This window comes from Erpetoichthys calabaricus, chromosome 11 (genome assembly GCF_900747795.2).
Source record: "Erpetoichthys calabaricus chromosome 11, fErpCal1.3, whole genome shotgun sequence".
Classification (NCBI taxonomy): Eukaryota; Metazoa; Chordata; class Cladistia; order Polypteriformes; family Polypteridae; genus Erpetoichthys; species Erpetoichthys calabaricus.
In genome coordinates, this window is record NC_041404.2 from 76,502,827 (window position 1) to 76,523,527 (window position 20,701).

Here is a 20,701-nt window from a genome sequence, read left to right on the forward strand (position 1 = left end):
GGCTCTTATAATTCAGGATGAGTTTCTCAAAGGTCTTTATAATGTGAGACTTTAGTTCTACTGATCTGTCGTCATTAGGTGAAAAGGTGTTTGTCTTCTTTGGAACAGGAACAATGCAGAATGTTTTCCCTAACAGCATCACTTTCTGAAGCCTTAGGGACAGACTGAACATGTGACAGAGGACACCACAAATTTGGTCAGCACAGGCCTTAAGATCTCGAGTATTTACTCCATGTGGTCCAGCAGCTTTTCCTTTTTATATTTTACTCTGTTGTCTCCTTACTTGATCTTCAGTAATTGACAGTCCATACTGATTATCAGAGGTGGACTTGTCACTGGCCATTCCAGTTGATGTGGTAAGGATGGTGTGGGGAGACTGGTAATTGGAAGAATATGTGACTGGGAGGGACAATCTATTTTTTTTTAAAAAAATGGTTGTGTTTTCAGTGTAAGAAAACCTCTCCTGACAGTGTGCTAGTCTTTTAAGACAGGGAAAAGACTTTGTTGAGCATGCCTCAGATTCCCATCAGATGAATATGCAGGTGCAGGAAAGGAAGACCGTATTAATCACAATCGTTATTTGGAGAACTTTGTAGAAGTTTGGTTTAATTTAAGTTAGTGTTCACTAGTAAGTGTATGTTAGTAGTTTTTTTTTTTTTTTCTTTTTCTTCAATAGGTCTTGCTTATTTTAAGCTAAACACTAGAATTACCAAAGCTTATGAGAAAACTCGTAAATCCGGCCCACCTTAAATCAACTCGCACCTCTCCATTCAGCGTCTTTTGTCTTGTAAATGTGTCGATAATCCCAAGCAGCAAACAGTCTGCTATACCACCACCCCCACCGCCGGAGAAACTGCAAAAACCTCTCCCAACTGAAGCCTTGTTTTTCAGGGAGTCAGGTACCTAGGCTAAAAAAATAAATCCTTATTTGCAACACATGCATTTCACATGTCTTCCGTGTCTACAGAGATCTATAAGTGTAGGATGACAGAAATGTTGAACACATACCTAAAAGACAAACTTTTTCCATGTTTTAGTACTAATGACAAAATGTAGACATGAAGTGTATAATGTGTGAAGACTGAAGTCCAAATATCAAATAAGCACTTTCACAAAAGATACAAGTATAACAGAACAAATGCGCTTTTTTTCCAAGAGTATACTATATTCACACATTATACATTTCATGTCTACATTTTGTCATTAGTACTAAAACATGGAAAAAGTTTGTCTTTTAGGTATGTGTTCAACATTTCTGTCATCCTACACTTACATAGATCTTGATAGACACGGAGCACACGTGAAATGCATGTGTTCCAAATAACAATATATTTTTTTTATCCTAGGTACCTGACTCCCTGAAAAACAAGGCTTCAGTTGGGAGAAGTTTTTGCAATATTTCCGGCGGTGGTTGGGGGGGAATGGTATAGCAGGCTGCTTGGGATTATCGACACATTTACAAGACAAAAGACGGTGAATGGAGAGGTGCGAGTGAATTTAAGGTGGGCCGGGTTTACGAGTTTTCTTGTAAGCTTTGGTAATTCTACTGTTAAAAGAAGTTTCTATTGCTTTCTTCCAAACCTGCTAATTGTAAGCATTACACTATATAAAATGTATTATTTATTGACTATTTACCATATTTTAGATGTTAATTGCTCTGTGTTATTTGCTCTACTCTAATGGTACTATATATTCAGTAAGTAGTTTATCATCCGTGAATTGCTTTTACAAACTGTCTTATGTGAATCACCTTCTATCCAGTCTCTGAGATCACACAGAACCACTGATTGCCATGTGGTAGTTTATTGTTGAAACTACAATAGTCATCAAATGCACATTTTAAAAAAAAAAAAAAAAAAAAAATGTGAATGGGTGTGTAGGAAACGCAACAAATTCATAAGCTATACAGTAAAGCAATCACTGTTTTTTTTTTTTTTGTGGTGGTTGCATATCATGTTGTGTTAGGTTTGCTATTGAGCATAGGTCTTGTATCTCAAAATATGGGTAGGTTAGTTTTTTTGATGACCCTAATTGCACATTGCAACTTCCCATTGTGCACAGTTACTAGAAAGTTATGTATGGTACATTATTACATTTTTGAATTATGAAATATTTTAGCTACTTTCGATTTACAATGAAATTTCAAAGGTAAATACACTTTTGATTTTTACCTTTATCATTGTTTTAATGAAAGGCAAAGTTCCAAGTATACAGTGATACCTTGAGATACGAGTGCCCCAGTGTACGAGTTTTTTGAGATACGAGCCATCACTAGGTCGATTTTTTTGTCTTGAGTTACGAGCCAAAATTCGAAATACAAGCCATCAAAGAACTTGTCCCCGCACATTCCGAGGAACTAACGACAGAGGAGTTGACGGAACTACATACGCAGCAACATACGGAGGTTCTGCAGGAGATCGGTATCGCGATGGAGGTTATCTCTTAAAGTGAGATAAAGGAAGTGTTTGCAATGTGGGAAAAAGTTTCGAACTTTAAAGAAAAGAAACTTCCTGAAAAAATTACAACTGATCATACAGTGGCGCTATATAATGACACTTGCCTAACGCCTGACTTTACTGAAAAGAAACTGAACATGCAGCCGCGCTATTTAATGACACTTGCCTAGTGCCTGACTTTACTGAAAAGAAACTGAACGTGCAGCCGCGCTATTTAATGTCACTTGCCTAACTAATTTCAGAAACATTCTAAAGGGGAGGACAAAACAAAGCTCCTTGGACAGGTTTCTATTGAAACACCCTGCGAATGAAAGTGATGAAAGCGTGGCAAAAAAGAAAAAAACTAGTGAAGAAGAAAATTTAAGTTAAGCAAAAGTGAAGTGAAAGAAAAAACATTACAATACGCTAATCGGCTTTGCCAACGTCTGTTTATTTCTTTAGATTCTCTTTTATGTATTAGGTTTTATTTTGTTTGTATACAATATTTGTTCATTATAAATACATTTTTCTTATGTTGAAAACATTTAACAAAAAATTGGGGAGGTTTTTTTGGGGGCTGGCACGAATTAATCTCATTTCAATTAATTTCAATGGGGAAAATTAATTTGAGATACAAGCATTTTGACTTAAGAGCTCGGTCATGGAACGAATTAAACTTGTATCTCAAGGTATCACTGTAGTACAGTATATTAAGATTCTTTAAGACAAAATAAATGTTATAGCTGCTTAACCTGCAAATAAAATTCTTCTTTCCTTTTTTTTCCTTTAATGCAGCCTTCTAAAGCATATAATGTATGCTATAATTGCTCTTTTTGGTAGCAAATATATATTAGTAATTTTGTTTTTGTATTTACATTTTGAAGGAGACACTTTAGTATATTAGACTGTGATAATATTACTGTTTGACATAAAAACTGGGACAATATGCTGTTTTGAATACGTGTTTGTCTCTTGTCTGAAATTATACTCTAGAATTCAACTTATTTTTGCAAGAGTTGGATAAATACTGATTGATGACCTAAGTTGGGGGAAAAGTCGCCTGTTCTCGATCTAATTAGGCTAACTTTCTAAAATTCCAAGCTTAAATAAAAAATAATGTATTATGGCATGAAATAAAATGGATATATTTGTGTGAATTGTAATGAAGATGTCTTTTTATGCATTATCGTATTCAAGAAAAAACTGTATTTAATAGCACACTTTACTGTATTTAATTATGTTTGATCAGCTGCAGTATTGTAACAGACATGCTTACATTTATATGATTATCTCTTTCAGCTATGTCCGCTTACAGATGGAAAAGGAGACTCTGTATAATGACAGCAGGTAATGGGAGCTTATGTCACATATTAATAAATATGGTGTTTACAGAACACTGTCTTTGATAAATCATTATTTTCTCTATTAATGAAATACTCCACCCAAAAGTGTTTTTTTTTTTTTTGTTTTACTGTTATCCTTTTTTTTTTTTTTTTTTTTTTTTTTTTTTTTTTTTTGTAGCAACAGCAGAGAAGAAATTTTAATCTCACTACTAAATGAAAATTGGAGATACAAGAATTTCTCATATAATGGGCTTTAATGGTGGCCAGCACAAGCCATTTTTGAAGAATGGCAAACAAAAAAAATCTCAAGTTCAGTGTCCAAAGCACATTTTTTATTTTGCCAAAATGTTGTTAAATTCTTGTATGGCACAAAAATGGAAGCATTTGAATTGAAGCCTAGGCTCTTGAATGGTGAATGAGGTAGGTGGGTATTTATTTGAAAAGCTTGATCCCATTTGAATACATTTGTGAGCCTTGCCCTCTTCTAGACTCCATTGAAGCCCACTGTATGAGAAACTTTCTTATCTTCATTTTCTCTGAAAACGTGTGATTAAAAAAATATTGACCATCATTACCAACAACACAGGGTAGGTAACAGATCGAAAAAGAATTTTTGTGTGGAGTATTTCTTTAATGTTACGCAAAATATGTTCTCTCTTCCTGCCTTAAATTGGAGGTCTCGTTCTATAATAGTTGAAAATAGGAAAGTTATACATGGGGTTTACAGACAAGGTCTTGTTTACATTCCTATGAATTTTTTTTATTTTTTTGGGGAGTCCATTTGTGCCAAAGAGTTAACTATATTGTCAGTCCGGAAATACATGTGAAGTTTACTGGTTTTAAAATTAAAATGTGCATACTTTCTGTCCTGAAGAGTATAATAAAATAAACAGGTGGAGTGACTGTCTTTTAGGATAAATTCTGCCATTGTCTACTCAGTTTATTAATTGTCCAGTTTACATGAAGTTTTTTAAACACAATTAAGCTATTTCTTATCAAGAAAGTAAGGAAATTAACTAAAGACTATTAATATAGAAAGTGAATGAAAGCATAAATAAATGTTCATCATGCAGTGTTGGGTGTATGATTACTCAGTTAATTAATCATCAGTTTTACCCTCAGCAATGTTTGTATTTAAGTAACACAACCAACAAGTTGCCAAGTTAAGTTCATGTTGAGTGAGTGATCTGTTTCATTTTCTGGCCGGGGCACCAGAAGTATCAAAGACATGTACATTTTACAAACCAAGGTTATAAATTGGTGAAAGTCGACAAACTTACTTCCACAATAACCTTGATACACTTTTTGTCATAAACAAAATAATAGTTTATTTATAACATAGGTAAAAAAAGATGGAAATATGCCAGTATATCCACTTGAACACCTCAGTTTTTCCAGTTTTTCTTCAAATGTAATCAGTTGAAATGCAATGAATGACCTGAAATGGTGAAAAAGTAATCCGTTAACTGCTAGAGGTTTAAATTTAAAGTTTGAGTTAGCATAATCTGGAAAAAAATGAAATTTATTACAAATGGGCCTTCTTCAGGATAAAACTAATAGGTTACAACCCACAGGTGTTCTGCAGAAAATGAAGTTCTTGCAAGCTGAAGCAAACAATTTCTATAGGTGTCCCAACTTCTGTTGATTATTTAAAAACCCTCTGTCTGGAACATAATGTGTTACCACACTTTCTGAAGTACTACTTGGACAATATTACACTTTGTCATTGAAATTTACTCTAGTGGCCGTTGAGCCATCCCCCACGCAGCCGCTGCTGCCGCAAACTGCAAACAGGTGCCAAGAGCAGGTAGAACAGGCAGCATCAGACATTTTATATTGATTTATGTGTGAAACCATTGCTTTGTGCGCTTTTTGGAAAAAATATTAGCCCTCAAATAGTTGCTACGGAACATAGACTGTTTATGTTGCTCCCTGATAAAAGAAAATGTTTCTGCTGGTATCTTTTCAGAAGATTCAAAGAAAATAGATTTACAAATGTTAACTTGCTGTTGCTCCGAAGGTGCCTGTTATAATGTTGTGATCGTGGCTCTGGACTCTGAGGGTAAATTGCTTTTCTATAACAAACTAGGTAAAACTTTAATGCCCTGGCAATGGCAAATAGCTTTGGTTTTATATTTGGTTTTATTACATCAGTTGAGATTTACAAGAAATATTTTAACTGCTACTACGTAAAGGGAATTCTGCTGTGAAAAAGCACCTTATTTGTTTACAGTGTTTGCAAACCAAATTCATGCAATACACTACTTTTCAGTTTATTATTTAATTTTGCACATAACAGTGTGATTGTCTGCGATTAATCGCGATGCATAAACCAGTGTGTTTCTTTGCGCCGGTCCCAAGCCGGGATAAATGGGGAGGTTTACGTCAGGAAGGTATTAGGTGTAAAGTTTTGCCAAATCAATATGCGGACAACAATACAAATTTCCATACCGGATCGGTCGAGCCCTGGGTACTGGGTACGACCGCCACCAGTACTGTTAGCCAACAGGGTGCTGGCAGAAATTGGGCTACTGTTGGCCGAAGAAGAAGGGGGGGGGGGGGGGGGGGGGGAACGTGTCTGGAGGCAGGAGGAGAGGAGAAAGGTAAAGAGAGTGGAACTGAGGGTAGGAACTTTGAATGTTGGCAGTATGACTGGTAAGGGGAGAGAGTTAGCAGATATGATGGAGAGAACGAAGGTTGATATATTGTGCGTGCAAGAGACTAAATGGAAGGGGAGTAAGGCCAAGTGGATCAGAGGTGGATTCAAATTGTTCTATCGTGGTGTGGATAGGAGGAGAAATGGAGTATGGGTTATTCTGAAGGAACAGTATGTCAAGAGTGTTTTGGAGGTGAAAAGAGTGTCAGACAGAGTAATGATTATGAAGCTTGAAATTGGAGGTGTGATGATGAATGTTGTTAGTGCATATGCCTCGCAAGTTGGGTGTGCAGTGGATGAGAGAGAAGATTTTTGGAGTGAGTTGGATGAAGCGATGAACAGTATACCCAAGGGAAAGAAAGTGGTGATTGGAGCAGATTTCAATGGACATGTTGGTGAAGGGAACAGTGGAGACGAGGAGGTGATGGGTAGGTATGGTGTCAAGGAGAGGAATGAAGAAGGTCTGAGGAAAGTGGATTTTGCCAAAAGGATGGACATAGCTGTTGTAAATACATATTTTAAGAAGAGTGAGGAACATAGGGTTACGTACAAGAGTGGAGGAAGATGCACACAGGTAGATTACATCCTATGCAGGAGAGTCAATCTGAAGGAGATTGAAGACTGCAAAGTGGTGGCAGGGGAAAGTGTAGTTAAGCAGCATAGGATGGTGGTCTGTAGGATGACGTTGGAGATCAAGAAGAGGAAGAGAGTGAGGGCAGAGCCAAGGATCAAATGGTGGAAGTTGAAAAAGGAAGACTGCAAGGTTGAGTTTAGGGAGAATGTGAGACAGGCACTGAGTGGTAGTGAAGAAATATGTTCTTTTCAATTACGGCGTTTTAATTAACCTGAATTTAAATAATCCATCCATCCATCCATTTTCCAACCTTCTGAATCCGAACACAGGGTCACGGGGGTCTGCTGGAGCCAATCCCAGCCAACACAGGGCACAAGGCAGGAACCAATCCCAGGCAGGGTGCCAACCCACCGCAGGACACACACAAACACACTCACACACCAAGCACACACTAGGGCCAATTTAGAATCGCCAATCCACCTAACCAGCATGTCTTTGGACTGTGGGAGGAAACCGGAGCGCCCGGAGGAAACCCACGCAGACACGGGGAGAACATGCAAACTCCACGCAGGGAGAGCCCGGGAAGCGAACCCGGGTCCCCAGGTCTCTCAACTGCGAGGCAGCAGCGCTACCCACTGCGCCACCGTGCCGCCCTGAATTTAAATAATTATAAATGAAAAAAGGTATTATCCCCCCAGCATGCAATATGACGGTTACAAGATTACACGAGAAGTATAGAGGATAATTTAGCTCTTTACTGACGGTTTCACGTGGATATCACAAGCAGGAAGCTTATGACAGACTATCAAGCATGTGGGTGTCTTGATCAACGCAGTCTGCCATCTTTCGTCGCCACGCTGAAAAGATTTTCACCGGACGGAAGACATAATCTTCCGCCTGGCAGCTTCAAAGTGTTGGCCGTAGGTCCATCCTTATATTCTAGTTGCTCCATGTGCAGGCTCCCTCTCTGGATCCAAACAAGGACAGGAAAGAACTCAAATCCCACCTTCAAAGATACAGGAATAGCACAATGCCTACATACAGTTCTCATTCTCCCAACAAGGAAAGAGGATAGTGTACTGACAGAAGACAGAAATATACTAGTCTGTCTTTAGGCTGACTATTCAATTCTCCAGTTGTCTTTGGCTCTCTAGTCCTGTGCTTGGCTCGGCAATTCTAAATGCTGATGCTGAGCCCCTGTGTACCATACTTGGTCTGCCTGTATGAATGAGTCCATAACAGTGGGCACAGAGAACAGTGACATTAAACTTGATAACAAAACCTACTGTAACAGTAGGTTGTTCCAAACATCTTGGAGAACTAACCACAGATCATCTGTGGATGTAGGCTTCCTCACATCCTTCTGTCTCTTCATGTAACCCCAGACACACTCCATGATGTTGAGATCAGGGCTCTGTGGGGGCCATACCATCACTTCCAGGACTTCTTGTTCTTCTTTACGCTGAAGATAGTTCTTAATGACTTTGGCTGTATGTTTGGAGTCGTTGTCCTGCTGCAGAATAAATTTTTGGTCCAATCATACGCCTCCCTGATGGTATTGCATGATGGATAAGTATCTGCCTGTATTTCTCAGCATTGAGAACACTATTAATCCTGACCAAATCTCCAACTACATTTGCAGAAATGTAGCCCCAAACGTTCAAGGAACCTCCACCATGCTTCACTATTGCCTGCAGATACTCATTATTGTACCGCTCTCCAGCCCTTCGACGAACAAACTGCCTTCTGCTACAGCCAAATATTTCAAATTTTGACTCATCAGTCCAGAGCACCTGCTGCCATTTTTCTGCACCCCTGTTCCTATGTTTTCGTGCATATTTGATACACTTGGCCTTGTTTCCACATCGGAGGTATGGCTGTTTGGCTGCAACTCTTGCATGAAGACCACTTCTGGCCAGACTTCTCCGGACAGTAGATGGGTGTACCTGTGTCCCACTGGTTTCTGCCAGTTCTGAGCTGATGGCACTGCTGGACATCTTCCAGTTTTGAAGGGTAATAAGCTTGATGTGTCTTTCATCTGCTGCACTAAGTTTCCTTGGCCAACCACTGCGTCTGCGATCCTCAACGTTGCCCGCTTCTTTGTGTTTCTTCAAAAGAGCTTGAACAGCACATCTTGAAACCCCAGTCTGCTTTGAAATCTTTGTCTGGGAGAGACCTTGCTGATGCAGTATAACTACCTTGTGTCTTGTTGCTGTGCTCAATCTTGCCATGACATGAAACTGTCTTCCACAACCTCACCTTGGTAGCAGAGTTTGGCTGTTCCTCACCCAGTTTTAAGCCTCCTACACAGTTGTTTCTGTTTAAGTTAATGACTGTGTTTCAACCTACGTGTGACATTGATGATCATTAGCACCTGTTTGGTATAATTGGTTGATCATACACCTGACTATAATCCTACAAAATCCCTGACTTTGTGCAAGTGTACCTATAAGAATTGATGCTGGTTTGAAGGCAAAAGGTAGTAACACCAAATATTGATTTGATTTAGATTTTTCTTTTGTTTGCTCACTTTGCCTTTTGTAAATTGATAACAATAAACAATCATTATTTATATTTCTGAAAGCATTCTTTGTTTACAGCATTTTTTCACACCTGCCTAAAACCTTTGCACAGTACTGTATATATAAAAATAAAATATACACACGCATACAGTGCATCCGGAAATTATTCACAGCGCATCACTTTTTCCACATTTTGTTATGTTACAGCCTTATTCCAAAATGGATTAAATTCATTTTTTTCCCTCAGAATTCTACACACAACACCCCATAATGACAACGTGAAAAAAGTTTACTTGAGGTTTTTGCAAATTTTTTAAAAATAAAAAAACAGAAATCACATGTACATAAGTATTCACAGCCTTTGCTCAATACTTTGTCAATGCACCTTTGGCAGCAATTACAGCCTCAAGTTGTTTTGAATATGATGCCACAAGCTTGGCACACCTATCCTTGGCCAGTTTCGCCCATTCCTCTTTGCAGCACCTCTCAAGCTCCATCAGGTTGGATGGGAAGCGTCGGTGCACAGCCATTTTAAGATCTCTCCAGAGATGTTCAATCGGATTCAAGTCTGGGCTCTGGCTAGGCCACTCAAAGACAGTCACAGAGTTGTCCTGAAGCCACTCCTTTGATATCTTGGCTGTGTGCTTAGGGTCGTTGTCCTGCTGAAAGATGAACCGTCGCCCCAGTCTGAGGTCAAGAGCGCTCTGGAGCAGGTTTTCATCCAGGATGTCTCTGTACATTGCTGCAGTCATCTTTCCCTTTATCCTGACTAGTCTCCCAGTCCCTGCTGCTGAAAAACATCCCTACAGCATGATGCTGCCACCACCATGTTTCACTGTAGGGATGGTATTGGCCTGGTGATGAGCGGTGCCTGGTTTTCTCCAAATGTGACGCCGGGCATTCACACCGAAGAGTTCAATCTTTGTCTCATCAGACCAGAGAATTTTCTTTCTCATGGTCTGAGAGTCCTTCAGGTGCCTTTTGGCAAACTCCAGGTGTGCTGCCATGTGCCTTTTACTAAGGAGTGGCTTCCGTCTGGCCACTCTACCATACAAGCCTGATTGGTGGATTGCTGCAGAGATGGTTGTCCTTCTGGAAGGTTCTCCTTTCTCCACAGAGGACCTCTTGAGCTCTGACAGAGTGACCATCGGGTTCTTGGTCACCTCCCTGTCTAAGGCCCTTCTCCCCCGATCGCTCAGTTTAGATGGCCGGCCAGCTCTAGGAAGAGTCCTGGTGGTTTCGAACTTCTTCCACTTACGGATGATGGAGGCCACAGTGCTCATTGGGACCTTCAAAGCAGCAGAAATTTTTCTGTAACCTTCCCCAGATTTGTGCCTCCAGACAATCCTGTCTCAGAGGTCTACAGACAATTCCTTTGACTTCATGCTTGGTTTGTGCTTTGACATGAACTGTCAACTGTGGGACCTTATATAGACAGGTGTGTGCCTTTCTAAATCATGTCCAGTCAACTGAATTTACCACAGGTGGACTCCAATTAAGCTGCAGAAACATCTCAAGGATGATCAGGGGAAACGGGATGCACCTGAACTCAATTTTGAGCTTCATAGCAAAGGCTGTGAATACTTATTCATGTGCTTTCTCAATTTTTTTACTTTTAATAAATTGGCAAAAATGTCAAGTAAACTTCTTTCACATTGTCATTATGGGGTGTTGTGTGTAGAATTCTGAGGAAAAAAATGAATTTAATCCATTTTGGAATAAGGCTGTAACATAACAAAATGTAGAAAAAGTGATGTGCTGTGAATACTTTCTGGATGCACTGTATACAGTCATATGAAAAAGTTTGGGAACCACTCTTAATTCTTTGGATTTTTGTTTATCATTGGCTGAGCTTTCAAAGTAGCAACTTCCTTTTAATATATGACATGCCTTATGGAAACAGTATTTCAGCAGTGACATTAAGTTTATTGGATTAACAGAAAATATGCAATGTACATCATAACAAAATTGGACAGGTGCATAAATTTGGGCACCCCAATAGAGATATTACATCAATACTTAGTTGAGCCTCCTTTTGCAAATATAACAGCCCCTAGATGCCTCCTATAGCCTTTGATGAGTGTCTGGATTCTGGATGGAGGTATTGTTTACCATTCTTCCATACAAAGTCTCTCCAGTTCATTTAAATTTGTTGGCTGCCGGGCAGGGACAGCCTGCTTCAAATCATCCCATAGATTTTCAATGATATTCAAGTCAGGGGACTGTGACGGCCATTCCAGAACATTGTACTTCTCCCTCTGCCTGAATGCCTTTGTAGATTTTGAACTGTGTTTTGGGTCATTGTCTTATTGGAATATCCAACCCCTGCGTAACTTCAACTTTGTGACTGATGCTTGAACATTATCCTGAAGAATTTGTTGATAAAGGGTTGAATTCATCCGACCCTCGACTTTAACGTGGGCCCCAGTCACTGAACTAGATACAGCCCCACAGCATGATGGAACCTCCACCAAATTTGACAGTAGGTAGCAGGTGTTTTTCTTGGAATGCGGTGTTCTTCTTCCGCCATCCAAAGCACTTTTTGTTATAACCAAATAACTCAATTTTTGTCTCATCAGTCCAAAGCACTTTGTTCCAAAATGAATCTGGCTTGTCTAAATGAGCATTTACATACAACAAGCGACTCTGTTTGTGGCGTGAGTGCAGAAGGGGCTTCTTTCTCATCACCCTGCCATACAGATGTTCTTTGTGCTAATTGCGCTGAATTGTAGAACGATGTACAGATACACCATCTGCAGCAAGATGTTCTTGCAGGTCTTTGGAGGTGATCTTTGGGTTGTCTGTAACGATTCTCACAATTCTGTGCATTTGCCGCTCCTTTATTTTTCTTGGCCTGCTAGACCTTGGTTTAACAGCAGCTGTGCCTGTGGCCTTCCATTTCCTGATTACATTCCTTACAGTTGAAACTGACAGTTTAAGCCTCTGAGAGAGCTTTTTGTAGTCTGCCCCTAAACCATGATACTGAACAATCTTTGTTTTTGGATCTTTTGAGAGTTGATTTGAAGATCCCATGCTGTCACTCTTCAGAGGAGAGTCAAAGGCAAGCACAACTTGACCACCTTAAATACCTTTTCTCATGATTGGACACACCTGCCTATGAAGTTCAAGGCTTAACGAGCTAATCCAACCAATTTGGTGTTGCAAGTAATCAGTATGGAGCAGTTAACATGCATTCAAATCAGCAAAATTACAAGGGTTCCCAAATTTTTGCACAGCCAGTTTTTCACATTTGATTTAATTTCATTCAACTAAATACTGCTTCACTTAAAAATCTTTGTTCGGAAAACACCCCAGAATTCAGATGTTCCTAGGAAATGAAAGACATGTCACAGTTATCTTTTTTTGTTGAAAGCAGAGCAAATTATTATGCAGGCAGAGTGGGGTTCCCAAACTTTTTCATAAGACTGTGTGTATACAATAAATAAATTATCTCTCTATAAACTGCTCAAAAAATTAAAGGAACAGTTTGAAAACACATCAGATCTCAATGGGAAAAAAAATCATGCTGGATATCTTGATACGGACTGGGTAATGTGTTGGGAATGAAAGGATGCCACATCGTGTGATGGAAATGAAAATTATCAATCTACAGAGGACTGAATTCAAGGACATCCCGAAAATCAAAGTAGTGACACTGACCTTAATCATATGTGAAACTAGTGAAAAAACAGTCAGAAAAGTTGAGGTGGGAAAAATGTCAGTGGCCTCCACCTGTTAAACCATTCCTGTTTTGGGGGTCGTCTCATTGTTGCTCCTCTAGTGCACCTGTTCTTAATTTCGTTTCCAACAAAACAGCTGGAACTGATTACCAACCCCCTCAGCTACTTAACTGACCAGATTAATATCCCAGAGGTTTCATTGACTTGATGCTATACTCCATTAATTAATTAAATTAATTCCTTTAATTTTTTTAGATATATATATGAGAGAGAGGTTGGGATTGTATACTGATACAGCATATTGCCACTATCACAAATCAGGACCTGAGTGCAGTCATGCTGTAGTGTGAGGATTTTTTTTTTCTTTTCCAGTCCTGCCAACAAATCCCCCAAATCCCCCCCAACCCCAGGGCCCAACGAAATAGATTCACGTCCGAGATTTATGGGATTTCAACCGGCAACCTGCTGATTGCCAGTGCAGATCCCTAGCCTTAGAGCCACTACTCAGCCTATATATATATATATATAATATATAGATATAGATATATATAGATAGATATTTGCAGTTGGAGATCCACGAAGGGAGAAAAAAACGAATCACGTATCATAAAATAGTTTTATTCCTGAGCTTTCAACCCCTATCAGGGGTCTTCATCAGAGGATAATGCTTAGACTTACAAGAATCAAAGGCAATATATAGCAACACATTCGGGTTGGGGACGCTATGTAGACGACACATTCGTCATATTAAGAAAGAACCAGCTGAATGAGTTCTACAATCATATTAACTCAATATTCCCTGCAATCCAGTTCACAATGGAAAAAGAAATCAATCGACACATCAACTTCCTGGACATTTACATCAAAAGAAATAGTGACGCCACCCTGACCACAAGTGTTTACCGCAAACAATGCTACGCAGACAAGATTCTACACTTCGCCAGCAATCACCCGGTATCTCATAAACGGAGCTGCGTGAAAACCCTATTTAAATGAGTCCACACGCATTGTAATACCAAGGAAACAAAAATTAATGAGAGACGCTATCTGTTCCAACTTTTCACCTCGAACGGATACTCAAAACATTCATTAATCGGAGTCTACACAGCAGACGCCAAAGGAATCAGCATACAATCGACTTAAATCAGAACCCTCACCCCACCTGGCATTCACTCCCGTATCACCATAACGTGTCAGAAGGCACTGCACGCACCCTGACCAAGTGGGGCATCAGAATAGCACATAAACCCACGAACAATCTGCGCATGGTCCTGTTTAATGCTAAAAACAAGAAATCGACAGCCGAAAAACGAAATGCAGTTTATAGTATTCCATGAAATTCTTGCTCAGCTGTATACATAGGACAAACGTCAAAAAGAATCTCAACACGTGTACAGGAACATCGCAACGCCGTCAGAAGAAAGGACGCACTATCTTTGATATATGCACATACTAAATCGACAGGACACACATTCAACTGGGACAACGTAAAAGTAAAATTTAAGGCCAGTACAAAAAGTGCCAGAGAGTTGGCCGAGTCTTGGCTATCAGATGAAAACGCCATCAACAGACACTTGGACATAAATCCAGCATATGCCAACTTAAGAAGGACATGTACACACTAATTAAACTATACAACCCCCCCCCGATCATACTGACTTAGCCACCTCCACCCACCAACCCCCCCGAATGTGTTGCTATATATTGCCTTTGATTCTTGTAAGTCTAAGCATTATCCTCTGATGAAGACCCCTGATAGGGGTTGAAAGCTAAGGAATAAAACTATTTTATGATACGTGATTCGTTTTTTCTCCCTTCGTGGATCTCCAATTGCAAATATGCAAACCGTATCACAGACCTTCTCTTCCATAGATATATAGATATATATATATAGATATAGATATAGAGATATATATATAGAGATATATATATATATATAGAGAGATATATATATATGAGAGAGATAAATATAGATGAAACACAATAACAAACCGCACATAACAAACTTTCGAAACCCTAGTTGACTTTTTCCCTCTTATAGAATTCATATTTTATGTGAATTTTCTATCTCCTGGCTTAGATATTTTACTCTCTTGCAGAGAAAGGCACATAACTTATCAATCTTGAACACATGAACTGAAAGATGAAAATTTATAAGTTCTTTCGCTAGTTAGGCGTGTTTGCTGCTCTACACTTTCTTATTGGATTTAGGTTGATTAACTTATAATACTCTAAATTTATCCTTCAAGGTTATTCATTTTCTGTTGCAATGACACTAATAACCTAATACATTATCTGGCGTTGTCATATCTATTAATTTATTCTAATTCCAATAAATATTAATTGTATTTGTACTTACAGTTTGAGGTAAGATGTGTTTTATTTCTGTCCTGTGGGGCTTTCTCCAGACATGTGGAAGAATCTGCAGCTTGCTTTATTTCTTTTGTTCTAGAAGCCTGTGTCCTTCTTTGCCTTGATCACAACTTCTGGTTGCAGGGGATGCTTCAGTTTATTATCAAGATTTTTGCAAAGCATTCTCAGTTTCTAGCAAAGTTACACCTGCTGCATCAGCTTGGTTATCAGTTGGTTGGCTCCCGTCATTAGCAAGGTAAATGTATGGCTTGTTCATATATGGTCTTCCTCTGTTGGGGCTCTTGCTATCCTAGCAAGGTTTTGACTAATTTGACACCTGGTCCATCTCCTATTACGAATGGTATTCCATTTTGGTTACACTTTTGGTGTAGAAGGGATCACTCACACCCTACTACCCTAAGCACTAGGTTCTCTGCTATATAGCAAAAGTTATGTCCTGGTTGAACTTTGAGTTGATGGAGGGAGTTAATGAGATTGTTCAGAACTTGGGTGTCCAGTTTGTTCCTTCAAGAGACAACCCTGCATATTACAAGGTCTTGTATCATTCACCTTATCAGATAAGCCGCAGAGGAGCCCTGTCAGGCAAAATGAGACTTTTCAGCTAGGATTAAGAGTGTCTGGCCCTGGCTTTTAAGCCAGAAACTGTGTTCTAGTCATAACAAAAGAATGGATAAGGTCAGTCTGTGCTTAAGTCAGTGCAGGGTTTGTTTTTTTTTTTTTTTTTTACACCCTGGAAGAGTAAATCTTGCACATTTTGACCAAATATAGTGGACGCTAATAATCCAAGTTGGTATTCTGGAAGTTATGCATGAAAATAACTTAGTAACATATGTGAATTATAGCTGTCAGTACTTTAAAAGCTAAAGCAAACACAATTATAAATATGTTAAAATTAGTAAACCACTTTTGAAAGAGAGATTAAGCTTGTCAAAGCATTGATTATTTATCATGTATAGCAGAAAGGAAACCAGAATGGCAATATAGAGTGTTTTCTAGGAGCCAGAGTTATCTTTTCACAACTACATTTTTTTTTTCTAGAATGCCTAGAGGGCAGGCAACTGAGCAGCTGCTTGGAATGTCTGACTTTCATTATATAGAGAAAGAGAGAGAGCAGCTATAGAGATTTCCTTCCATGTGTGTTGTTCCTGCCGCCACATACTGCCCTTTCTCTAGTCATCTATGCATTCTAAAATTAAGACCTTCATCTAATTTAGTTTATTTCAATCTAATGTTGACATAGTGTTTCTCCGGAATGGCTATTCAGTATTTTACACATCTGCTTTTGCATGGAACATTTATTTGTATAGCACGTTTTCATACAAATGATGTATCTCAAAGTGCTTTACAAGATGAAGAAAGAAAAATATAAAAATTAGGCATTACTAATTAACAAAGAATAAAGTAAGGTCCGATGGTCAGAGAGGGGGGGAAAAAAAAAAAAAAACTCCTGAGGGCTAGAGAAAAAAACAATCTGCAGGAGTTCCAAGGCCATGAGACTGCCAAGCGCCCACTAGGCATTCTACCCAACATAAATGATCTAAATCAGTCCTCATGGTTTTCAGGCTTCATGTGGAAGAATTAGACGATGATGGTCATGTGGACCTCCTGCCTTCAAACCATCAATGTAGGGACTGCACAGTGCTTTGATCAGGTGGTGGTGGCGGCGCAGATTGTGAAATGAACAGGAAAAAGAACAGCAGAGAAAGTAGGGGTTAGTACGGATTTTGGAGCCATGAAAAAAAGATAATTACAAGCATATACAGAATATCAGGGTTACACTAAAATGAAGCTATGGGAAAGCTATGTTAAAGTAAGCAGTTTTTAGCAGTTCTTTAAAGTGCTCCACCGTATCAGCCTGGCAAATTTCTATCGGTAAACTATTTCAGATTTTAGGGGCATAACAGCAGAAGGCTGCCTCACCACTTCTTTTAAGTATAGCTCTTGATAAGCAGACACTCATTTGAAGATCTAAGGTTACTATTTGGAGTGATATAGGATGGAGTGAGATTATTTAAGGCTTTGTAAACCATTAGCAGTATTTTATCGCTTCTGTAGTTAGCCTTTTTATTATTTTGAGCGATGAGCTGGTATTGCAAAACTGATACCCCTGTTTTTTTAAGCACACTCATATTTACATTTGTACTAAAATCATACAGTAGCGCTCACAAATTTGAAATCATCCACAAATGTTTGTTTTTGGTAGAAATTCATTCTTTTTATGTCACGGTACCTCTTCCTTAGAGGCAAAGTTTAAAAGTACAAGCCATATCTGAAACCTGCATATAAAATGAAAAGGGTGAAATGAACAGTCACTGGATTGAAGATGACTGGAAAAGCGTATTATGGCCAGCATTCTGTAGTCAACTTTTCTTTGTTGCAGATGACACTGGTATTTGGCATGAATTTAAGGAAGAAGCCAATTGAGGATCTGTGCAGTGCCTGTTTCTCACACTACAGACTCTTTTGTACAGACTCCACTTAAATACCATATTTTTGATTATGCTTTTATTATTACAAAGGCTTTAAAGTTTCCATTTTATAGGTCCTTTTCAGTTTTAAAGATTGCTTAATTAGTGAATTCAGCTAGAGCAGGGTTTTCACAGTGTGGGCTGATAACTGAATGCACATTGCTTAAAACAATAGGATGTATGTAAAAATATTACATTTTCAGGTCACCTGAATAACCTTTTTGCTGCAACTGTAAAGGTGGGAAGAAAGATAGATAGTTTGAATTAGTCTTGTATGTTATTTCTTGATTGACTGTTTCCATCCATAGGATTGAACTGCCATACATTGGAGATTTGTGCAAGAAGACACAGAGGCAAACTGTCATTTTGAAATAAATGCAGAATTTGGAAACAGAGACTGATGTGAAGGTGCACCAGTCAACCAAATCAAGGGCAATGCATAGCACTAGCCTTTATGCTAGGGGGCATGAAAGAATCCATTAATCAGTAAGAGATATGTGAAAGCATGTCTTTAGGTGGGTTAAAAGCCTTGAGTGTGACAGAGTTACAATGTGGGAAATAATTTAGTTGTCGGATATGACCAGGATGGAGGTTGTTTTAAAGGTTTTAAGACATGTGTGATACTAAAGCAACACTGCCTACACCTAGACCAAAATCATTCTTGAGCTACGTGTTAAACACTAACAGCTTGCATCAAATAGACAGATGGTTTTATTTTTGTATGAAGTGACTGTATAAAATATTATACAGTATTGTAAGTACCTAAACAAATAGTATGTTTCTTTCTTTTTTTTCTTCATAATGTATAACAGAAATCAAATTTTCAGTGTAGAATGTTATTCCGTAATACTCTGGAGGTTCTCTTAAGGGTAAAAGGCAAAATTGTTAATATTCACTTTGTCTTGGCAAAATGGACAGCAAGTATAATAACTTATAAATTTTAGTATTTTTGAATATCTGATGCTGAGTTAGTCAATAGTGTTGCAATCTTCTCCTTTGTACTGGAAGATGTTTTCCTTATTCCAAAATGGATTAAATTCATTTTTTCCCCTCATAATTCTAACTCACAACACCCCATAATGACAACGTGAAAAAAGTTTACTTGAGGTTTTTGCAAATTTATTAAAAATAAAAAAAACTGAGAAAGTACATAAGTATTCACAGCCTTCAAAATTGAGCTCAGGTGCATCCTGTTTCCCCTGATCATCCTTGAGATGTTTCTGCAGCTTAATTGGAGTCCACTTGTGGTAAATTCAGTTGACTGGACATGATTTGGAAAGGTACACACCTGTCTATATAAGGTCCCACTGTTGACAGTTCATGTCAGAGCACAAACCAAGCATGAAGTCAAAGGAATTGTCTGTAGACCTCTGAGACAGGATTGTCTGGAGGCACAAATCTAGGGAAGGTTACAGAAAAATTTCTGCTGCTTTGAAGGTCCCAATGAGCACAGTGTCCTCCATCATCTGTAAGTGGAAGAAGTTCGAAACCACCAGGACTCTTCCTAGAGCTGGCCGGCCATCTAAACTGAGTGATCGGGGGAGAAGGGCCTTAGACAGGGAGGTGACCAAGAACCCGATGGTCACTCTGTCAGAGCTCCAGAGGTCCTCTGTGGAGAGAGGAGAACCTTCCAGAAGGACAACCATCTCTGCAGCAATCCACCAATCAGGCCTGTATGGTAGAGTGGCTAGACGGAACCCACTCCTTAGTAAAAGGCACATGGCAGCCCGCCTGGAGTTTGCCAAAAGGCACCTGAAGGACTCTCAGACCATGAGAAAGAAAATTCTCTGGTCTGATGAGACAAAGATTGAACTCTTTTGTGAATGCCAGGCGTCACATTTGGAGGAAACCTGGCACCGCTCATCACCAGGCCAATACCATCCCTACAGTGAAGCATGGTGGTGGCAGCATCATGCTGTAGGGATGTTTTTCAGCGGCAGGGACTGGGAGACTAGTCAGGATAAAGGGAAAGATGACTGCAGCAATGTACAGAGACATCCTGGATGAAAACCTGCTCCAGAGCGCTCTTGACCTCAGACTGGTGCCACGGTTCATCTTTCAGCAGGACAACGACCCTAAGCACACAGCCAAGATATCAAAGGAGTGGCTTCAGGACAACTCTGTGAATGTCCTTGAGTAGCCCAGCCAGATCTCAGACTTGAATCCGATTGAACATCTCTGGAGAGATCTTAAAATGGCTGTGCACCGATGCTTCCCATCCAACCTGATGTAACTTGAGAGGTGCTGCAAAGAGGAATGGGCAAAACTGACCAATGATAGGTGTGCCAAGCTTGTGGCATCATATTCAAAAAGACTTGAGGCTGTAATTGCTGCCAAAGGTGCATCGACAAAGTATTGAGCAAAGGCTGTGAATACTTATGTACATGTGATTTCTGTTTTTTTATTTTTAATAAATTTGCAAAAACCTCAAGTAAACTTTTTTCACGTTGTCATTATGGGGTGTTGTGTGTAGAATTCTGAGGGAAAAAAATGAATTTAATCCATTTTGGAATAAGGCTGTAACATAACAAAATGTGGAAAAAGTGATGCGCTGTGAATACTTTCCAGATGCACTGCAATAGAACTGCTCACTTATAACCAAGGGCTTCATTATTGAGAGCTTTTCACAGTGATGGATAAACACTACTGC

At 39.1% G+C, this 20,701-nt stretch overlaps 1 protein-coding gene across 3 annotated transcripts in view; it reads left to right on the plus strand.

The window, feature by feature from the left end:
- gripap1 (GRIP1 associated protein 1) overlaps positions 1 to 20,701 on the plus strand; it is a 224,024-nt gene that overhangs the window by 37,219 nt on the left and 166,104 nt on the right. For all 3 annotated transcript variants that reach the window (XM_028813383.2, XM_028813384.2, XM_051933793.1), the window contains one exon: positions 3,735 to 3,782. In XM_028813383.2, coding sequence (XP_028669216.1) covers positions 3,735 to 3,782 — 48 coding nt within the window. The remainder of the gene's footprint in view (positions 1 to 3,734; positions 3,783 to 20,701) is intronic.